The sequence below is a fragment of the Eutrema salsugineum genome, unplaced genomic scaffold (assembly GCF_000478725.1).
Source record: "Eutrema salsugineum unplaced genomic scaffold, Eutsalg1_0 scaffold_11, whole genome shotgun sequence".
Classification (NCBI taxonomy): Eukaryota; Viridiplantae; Streptophyta; class Magnoliopsida; order Brassicales; family Brassicaceae; genus Eutrema; species Eutrema salsugineum.
The window spans coordinates 7309847-7318920 of NW_006256901.1; the positions used below are offsets into that span (position 1 = coordinate 7309847).

The window sequence follows — 9074 nt, forward strand, 5'->3', positions numbered from 1 at the left end:
CCTTAAGGCAGCTTACTGAAATGGCGCGAGATGATTATAACTTGGGCAAGAAGACTGAGATCATCGAGTTAACCTACGCACTACCAGTCTCAATGTTGCAAAATATGGCTCCAGATACACCTCCAATGCATGTCACCAATGATAGACAAGTTTCAAGCTTGATTGCGTTAAGCATAGTACATATGTTACACCTTTGTGTGTCCTGTCGAGTGGAGATGGATACTGAGGAGAACCAGGAAGGATCAGATGAAGATTTAGGTGAGGAGTCTGAGAAAAATTCAGAACATTCTACCGATGATGAGGCAGATATGCTTCGTCACAAATGAGACCCATATTGCTACCCAATGGTCCTCCCAAATGTGCAACATGGAGTACAAATAGTCGACATCATATGCCCACATCTTCTTAGTCTGGCAGTAGATAGGTAATTCGCCAGTGTAGTACGAATATGCTCCAGGCGGTAGAAGTTTGCCAGACCCATCTGCATTCGGCTCAGAGTTTTTGAAGTCTTTGTAGTCACGCCTCCAAACAGTAGCAAACATGGAGTTGAGGAAGCTTGGATAATCGCAGCCTGAGTAGGTTGATGTAAGCTTCCATGTGCTGCACATTGGTGAAAATAAGACATGAGTGAAGTCTGCAAACGAAGTCTAAATCCTGTAAACGAAGTCTATTATAGAAGTCTACGTATGAAGTCTAAACATGAAGTCTAATATGAGAAAGTAAAACACTAACCGTATCAGCTAGCCATTTCGTCGGTGTCCGGATAATGTAATACCACTCGATCGAAGAGTGTCTTGGGCGTTTTGGATAGGCACTGTATAAGTGAAAGAGTTAGATAGGAAATAATACTATGAGGAAGTCTACTTACATACGTATAGAAGTCTACTTACGGGTTTGATTTGATAAAGTTCATTAGAGTGATATGCTTCGCCTTGACACGGGTTTGATCAAAAGGATCATATCCACGGACACGGCCGGAGTGAGATGCCGACGATGGAATGATGGCCTTTGCGGTGCTGTTTGCTAAGAGCAGACTCTTCTGTGTTGCAGCCAGCTGGCAGTGTCTGGCACTCGTTGCTCGGGCAACTATCTGAGCTGCTTCTCTGGCTTTGGCATTTTTGGCTAGTGCAACCGCGTCGAAGTCAACATCACACGTCTTCGGGTCAATTTCACAAAAACTAGGCTCTGAGGCCTCTTCTTCCTTCATCTCTGGGGCCTCTTCTTCCTTCACGGCAGCCTTCTTTCCTTTTGCATCTCCGGGGGCGTTAACACTCTCACACACACCAATGTTGACATTATCTTTCATCGGAGCATCATCTTTCTCCAATGCTGTAATTTAGTAACATGTTTTATCATAGTCTGAAAATTGTAAACAACTAGTTTTGAAAACATAAGTAAATAATCTCACATGTTACATAACACTAGTAAACATGTTCGAATTCAAATGACATTAGTATTAAGTGTTCCTAACTTTGTGTGATCTTGTTCGCATGTAATGTTTTCGTATAGGCGGAGGGTTTTTGGTACTAACCCCTTCATGCTTCTTGGATCCAGTGCCCTGCTGGGTTGGCTCTTCCTCAGTGTGCTTCACCGACCCTGTAGTCAACTCTTCTACCGCACGCTCTACAGATTCAATCTTCTCGGTGAGACGTTTGATCTGCTTTTCACAGCTACCAAGACCATTCAGCATCTTGGTTGAAAAGCTTTAGAAGCATTGGTCGAAGTGCGCTTTCATAGTAGCGACAACTCCGACCCCTTTATCACCAACGAATGATGCGGCAGAGGCAGAGGCTGTGCAGGGTCTCTTGCGACTTGATTCATCTGAGGGAAGGCTCCTCTTTCCGGCTTCTGACTTGACGATGTGTGCACCCAAAACACCTTCCAAAGGCCAATGGTTTTTTGAGAACTTGAAATTGGGGTCATGGAGTGCATTGACAATCTTGACAATATCTGGATTCTGTTCGTCATCATCCCACACGGGAAACATATCCGCCAAGTCCTTAGCCACGCAGGACTGTATGCGAGCCTGGAAAAACACAATAAGTAAATGGATTACTAGCCATATGAAGCCTCGGAAAACTACGTATGAAGTCTACTCCTGAAGTCTAACATAGAAGTCTACTCCTGAAGTCTAACACAGAAGTCTACTCCTGAATGTCAAACACTATTAATGGTACATATAGAAGTCTACACATGAAGTCTACTTTGAAAATTCATTACTACATAGAAGTCTACTACACTAATACAGTACCTGTTTTAGCATGTTGGCTTTGACGTTCTTTCGTCCTCTTGATCCTTTGTAAGCCAGCAAAAGAGGTTTTTCAGTAACATTTGGCAATGGTTCGCCAAATTCAGCAGCAAAATCCGGTAGAGCATAGTACACCCACACTTGAAGAGCTTGCACAAATCCTTCTATATGAATGTTTTTGCTGAGATCTTTCTCCTTAACAGACTTGATCAAATGCTGAAAAGCAATTCTTCCCCATGGAAACTCCTTAAAACCTTCGAGATCCATCACTAGTCTGGCATGGTTGACATTTGTGGATGAGCCAGGTCTCGTTGCCACTATGAAACCAGCATAGATCCCAAGATAACCCAACCGCAGCCTATCATCCCGAGACCATGATGAGCAGTTGGAACAGGCTTCGATAATTTCGGTAGTGCTTGGGCCCGACTCGGCATCGACCCCCATTAGCTCCCAAAATGCAGGCATGTCATCGACAAGCGCAAGATCAGTTAAAGCCAAGTCATCCACTTACCCGCAGTTGAGTCCGGTGATCTCCTCAAACTCATGCAATGAAAACCGAACTGGAGTGGTACCAATCAGGCTCCATATCTCGTACCTCTGCTTGCAAACTATCTGAAAGGTCAGCATGTGGTGCACCAGCCTAGAAGCCCAACCAAAATCCAAGTCGTGGAACTTTAAAAAGACACCCAACGGTGACTCGTAAATCTCTTCCCATTCATCCTCTTGTAGAGCTGACTTTAGCGCAGGGACCAGCCTATAATCATCAGCATAATAGCCGATGCTTTTATCCGGGGCTGGCTCAAACCCTTTGGTGTAAAGTCTTCTAAGGAATTCAGAGGCCACCATTATCTAACAAATATTCCTGCATCAACGGTAACAAAGCTCTAATGAGAAAAACTAGTAACGGTTTGAAACTATACACGAATAAAGTCTACATTTTCAAAATGAAGTCTACTTTATCAAAATGAAGTCTACTTTATCAAAATGAAGTCTACTTTCCCAAAATGAAGTCTATTTTCCCAAAATGAAGTCTACTCTCACAAAAAGAAGTCTACTTTCACAAAATGAAGTCTACTTTCACAAAATGGAGTCTACTTTCACAAAATGAAGTCTACTTTCACATTCTAAGTACAATCCGAGTCGAGAAGTCTACTGAAGCCAACCGAAGCAATCTTAACATCAAAAAAACAATATATGAAGCAATCAAAACATCATAAATACTGCATATGAAGGCTACAGAACCCAACCGAAGCAATCAATACATGATAAATACTGTATATGAAGTCTACTAAAACAAATCATCGAAATGGAATCTACAAAGTTTATAGTGTTAACCGCCTTTATTAGATGAAGCTGGCGTCGAGAAAATACAACCAGATCTGGGAAAAAAACCTAAGTCAAACCCGACGAAAAAAATTACAGGAAGATAGAAGAAATTTAAGAATTGCTAAGTATATAACTTCGGAACAACATCTACTAACCGTTTTGAGGCAGTAAATGACGTTAACCTCCAACGGCGAAAGCAGATCTGCAAAAAAAAAAAACCCTAATTTCAGATCTGGAAACTGGGGGTTACGAAAACGGAAAGGTGATGAATACGGAGGAGTAGGGAAGCATGGGGGTGTGGTTGGAGAAAGAAAACTTGCCTGAACGAGTTTATCGGTGGCGGTTCTGTATGTTGGCGGCTCCGGAGCAGAGAAACAGAAATCGCCTTCGACATTTTTTTTACACGAACTTTCGACGGTTTTTTTTTTAACGGGATCTGTTAAATTCGTATATATAGTCTGGTAATTCCGTACGGTTCGGGTAATTTTTTTCGGTTAAGGTTACTAATTTTCTGGGGTCTAGGTAAATTTACTCGGTTAAAGGCAGTTTCTCTTGGTTAAGGGAAGTTATTTCCGGTTTAATTTCGGTTTAAATTTCCGTTAGGTTAATTTATTCGGTTTAGTAGACTTCAATATAGAAGTCTACAACTTTTAAAACCTAAATAATAAATTTACTTCTACTTAATTTAAATACATACATTTCCATTTACCAATATGAAAAAAATAATTTATGTACATTTGGGTTACAATTACAAAATTTATGATGGTAAATTTGATACCAAAATAATTTTTTAAAAATTTTAAAATTAAATTTACAGATTTAATTACTTAGCAGACTTCATTCGATAAAATGAAATCTACTAATAGTCTACTAATAGACTTCATTTTCACTTTAGTAGACTTCGTCAGGGAGTAAACGGTAATTAGGACATCCGTTTTTTGTTTACTCATACAGGATTAAATGGTCTTTTCACTACCTCTTTAGGTTATTTCTGCCAAATATTTTTTCAGGGGTCTACTTTTGTATTCAAAGTCAAGTTTTGAGTTATTTTTAGCAAAAACCCCAAAGATTAAATACCTTCTTTTTTTTTCCTTTTAATACTCCACATCATCTTTTCGTACTTCCACCTAATAACTCAACACTCATTCAACTTTTATACTCTACAATAGTTTTGTTTAATAAAATTCAACATTCTACCAGTGGCGGAGCTAGCGAAAATTTATGAGGATCAGTTTTAATTTATAGTGTATTCTAAACAAAATTTTATAGGGGTCATTTAGCTAAATTATCAATATTTTACATATTTTTCTTTTAAAAAACATAAATATATATAAAAGAATTAGATTTCATATGGGTCACTTGACCCACCCACCAACATGGTGCCTCGGCCACTGCACTCTACCCCACTACTTTTATTTTATATTTTTTTATGTTTTTGTTTTTGTTTTTATTTAATAATAAATAATAAATATCAATAAATTAAATTAAAATACTTACAAATTACAAATTTTAAAATATATGTTTTTTATTTTACATTTTAATTAAACTTTTCTTCAAGTAATTAAAAAAAACCTAGTTACTATTAAAAAAATTATGAAAAACTTAAAATACAATACAATACATGAATAAACACACAACATAACTAAATAAAGACACATAACTTATTTGTACAATAAACTCTTCTCACAAAAACACAAACAATAAAATTCTTAAATCACATACAAAGACTTTAGCATCTTTTTAATAATTAAACTTTTCAAATTTTGCCCATATATGTTTGAATAAATCTGCTTGTAATTCGTGATGTACATTTGAATCATGCAACTCGGATCTAGCACGCACATGATTTGCAAATGCAGGTAGCACCTCAGTCGAGAATAGTTGTGGTGTACTAGACCCACTTGCCTCAGGCTGATCATATTCAGTCAAATTTTGAACATATGTATCTCGTTCATCCTCATCAATCATAGTATGCAATATGATACATGACCTCATGATGATAGCCAAATTGGCTATATCCCATATGCGAGCTGGTTCGCGAATGATTTTATATCGAACCTGTAAAACTCCAAATGCATGTTTGATATCCTTGTGTCCTCCCTCATATCATTGTGAAAATAACTTGTCCGGTTCACTCTGAGGGAGTCTAATTGATTTGACGAAAGTCAAATATGAAGGATAAATACCATCAGCTAGATAGTATGTCATATCATATGGACGCTGGTTCACGAAGAAATTCACCCTTGGAGTATTTTCTTTTTCAACATCATCGAACATTGGTGAATGGTCTAGAACGTTTATATCTTTTAAGGTGTCCAGACATCCAAAAAAGGCATGCCAGATCCATAGATCATGAGATGCAACTGCTTCAAGAATAACAGTGGTGGTTCCCTTATCTCCGCGAGTAAATTGACCTTGCCACGCTGAAGGACTTTTTTCATTCCCAGTGCATGCAATCAATACTCCAAATCATCCCTGGGAACCGTACCCCCGTATCTCACTAACATAAAAAAATCTTTGTAGGTCATCTGGATTCGGATCACTGAGATACACTTGCTCATAGAGTTGTATGACTCTTTTACAGAATCTACGCAAACAATCCAATGCTGTAGTCTCTTCTAACTTGATGTACAACCGCATCGGCCGCCATACCATATGCTAACATTCGCAAGGCAGTGGTACATTTTGCTAATGGAGATATAACTTCTTTATTGGCTGCATCAACTCGTTGGGTGAAGTAGTTGTCACTTCTTGATAGGTCCTCAACAATACGAAGGAAAACATGTTTTTGCATGTGGAATCAGCGACGAAACATTGCTTCATCATATGTAGGTTGATTGGCAAAGTAGTCGTCAATCAGTCTTTGGTTTGCTGCTGCATGATCTCTCTTGAAGTATTTTCCCTTGAGACAAGGTGGATAGTCTTCCTCTATTTTATTTTGGCACTCCGTAAACCGGTTGACGATGTACCTCTCTTCAATTTCAGACTGCCTTTTGTATGATTCGATATCAAAAGAAAATTCTGATGGATCTATTGATATTTTTTGTAAGATGAGATTTATGGTATTGGTACATTAATGGAAACAGGAGTCTCTATTTATAAGAAATTGAGTGTTTGAAATACACAGATTCGAAATAGAAAATGGAATCAGCTACGTAATAGACAAGGATTGGATTTTCTCATTAAAAGTCGAAAGACACGGATTACAGACAAAGACTTGACAACCACTAAAATAGAAAGGGACAAACAAACATTATTAAAAGAGAAAAATGACAAGCACACATTATTAAAGCAGAAAATGACAAAATACAAACAGACACTTGTCGACAATTAATTTTTAAACAGATCTCGACTCTACTGATCCAACAACTTTTGGCAACGATCATCGAGATATTATTTTTCACTTAACTTCAAAAACATCTTCATCTTCTTAGTGTGAGTATTTTCTTTCATCAGTTGGTTTGCCTCCTTTTGCCTCATGGCTATTTTCTCCAATTTTTCTAACTCTTGCTCCTTGAATTGTTTGAAATCATTTCATTCTTCGTTGACCACCTTCAAGGATGCTCCCTTACATTTTTTTTTACCTTTCTTTTTAGCAGCATCCCTCCCCATTGGACGAGCACTAGATCCTACAGATTTGGAGTCACTTGCATCACTCTCGTGAGCTCTCTTAGATCCACTACTTTCAGAACGGTATTTCCTCCTACTTGACTACCATAACGTAGTTGATCACGGATACCGACCCATTCTTTCATCAAACTGAAATTTCCATTTTTAACACTTGAATATAGTTCATGTGCTTTCGCCAATACATCATTCTCCGACCACCCACTTTGTTGCATACGCTTAGCGTTATCGTAAGCGCCAATCCATTTTGCCAATATTTTGTTCATGCAGTTGTATTGATTTCTACACGAAGCTCTATCACGTGGAGGATCAAATGAACAATGCTCACTACAGTAATCTGCAATTTTACCCCAATATGCTTCACCTTTTTGGTTTCTGCCAACAACGCTGTATGTTTTTTATTTAATCCACCCACTCAGTAACACCAAATTTTGTTCAGTGGTCCGTTTGGGACTTTATCGGCGGATAGGAGTTGAATCCTCTGCATCTGCAGTGGCTTCATTAACACCGCTCATACCACCAACGGCCATTTGTGTAGAAAATTCGGGAAATTCAATTGCTCCAATATTGGATACAATTTCTTTACTCGTTGGAGTAGAAGAATAAGGAGGTGTTTGAGATAGATATGGCATCATCGATCCATAATATGGACGATAGTTTGAACAGCTGATGGCATGAAAAAAATTGGCGCAAAACCATAATTTGGTATATTTTGGGATTGGTTGGAAGATTGATTTTAAAATTGATAATTGTTGGGATTTGGGTAGTTAAAAGGATAGTTATTAGAATTTTGGGTGTTAAAAAGATTATTAAAAAAAAAAGGATAAAAGATATAGCAAGAGTTTACTAGATGCTAATAGGAAAAATATAGTAAAAATATGAGTTTTTTGTTATCCATATTAAATAAACCAAATCTCTATTTATAGAATATGAAAAATGATGAATTTTGGTATAATTTTTTTTTGTTAAAAAAAAATAATTTACGACCAAATAATTGATATTGAATAATCTGGATAAGAGAAAAAAGTGAAAAATCTTAGCAACCAATAACAACACAACAAATGTCTTTGTCTTGATTTCATTCTTACACTATTTTTTTTAACCAACCAATTATATACCACATGTTTTCAATTTTTTTCTTATCTCGGCAAATCTTCAACTTTTTCCTACTTTTTTGCTGAATCAGTAACATTCAATTAGTTGAATGGTTTCAACAAAATTGAAGTCACGTCATTTTCAACAATTGTTTCAACTTCCTATTGCATTAATTAAATAGTTGAATAATTTTATTCAACTAGCCATTGGAGATAGTCTTAGAGGAAAATAAGAGAGAGAGAGAGAGAGAAATCTTTTATTTTTTATTTTTTATTTTATCTTTAGCAAATAAATTATAAATGATAGAAAAAGAGATATATGTAAATTAGTCAATATAAAAGTTAAGAAAATGTTAGAATAACATAAAATGATACGAAATATAATAAAAAACAGAAAGTGATATGAAATGTAATCAAGAAAAGTTTCATTGACCTGTACCAAATCCGACCCTAACTTTAACTAACTAGATTTTTTACAAATACAGTGGACTCACAAAACTGATTTTCAACCTAGATCTAGGAAAGGCATTGTATAGCATTCTACAACATTATAGTACCTTAAGTAGAGTCAATTTACAAAATTCTCCACCAACGTTCTATGAGTTGTTCGAAGTAGTAGATCTAATGTACTTGTCAGAAATAATAAGTGATTTAGACCCATCATGATTACGCATGAGTTTCACCATCAATTTGATTATTCATTGGTTTATTTCCCATATTTTTATGACTTTATTCATCAGTTTTGGCTTATCTAATGCTGAAAAGTGGAAAACTCTCCC

At 36.7% G+C, this 9074-nt stretch overlaps 1 protein-coding gene and 2 pseudogenes across 1 annotated transcript; all 3 read right to left on the minus strand.

The window, feature by feature from the left end:
- Positions 1–1705: 1705 nt before the first annotated feature.
- On the minus strand, positions 1706–3094 carry LOC112089798. The gene is made up of 3 exons (XM_024160555.1): positions 2760–3094; positions 2252–2606; positions 1706–2026 (listed from the first exon to the last, which is right to left on the minus strand). The coding sequence occupies exons 1-3, from the start codon at positions 3092–3094 to the stop codon at positions 1706–1708; spliced, it is 1011 nt and encodes a 336-aa protein (XP_024016323.1).
- A 2220-nt stretch (positions 3095–5314) lies between these two features.
- Positions 5315–7054, minus strand: LOC112089799 (annotated as a pseudogene).
- Positions 7055–7108: 54 nt separating this feature from the next.
- LOC112089800 lies at positions 7109–7836 on the minus strand (annotated as a pseudogene).
- Positions 7837–9074: the final 1238 nt, after the last annotated feature.

What these genes read in the sequence shown, in the direction of transcription:
- LOC112089798 (XM_024160555.1), bottom strand. Translation starts at nt 3,094, where the DNA reads ATGGTGGCCTCTGAATTCCTTAGAAGACTTTACACCAAAGGGTTTGAG. An exon ending in ATCACCGGACTCAACTGCGG is followed by an intron (nt 2,607 to 2,759) that starts GTAAGTGGATGA and finishes TCGGGATGATAG; the next exon opens with GCTGCGGTTGGGTTATCTTG. An exon ending in AAGCCAACATGCTAAAACAG is followed by an intron (nt 2,027 to 2,251) that starts GTACTGTATTAG and finishes GTGTTTTTCCAG; the next exon opens with GCTCGCATACAGTCCTGCGT.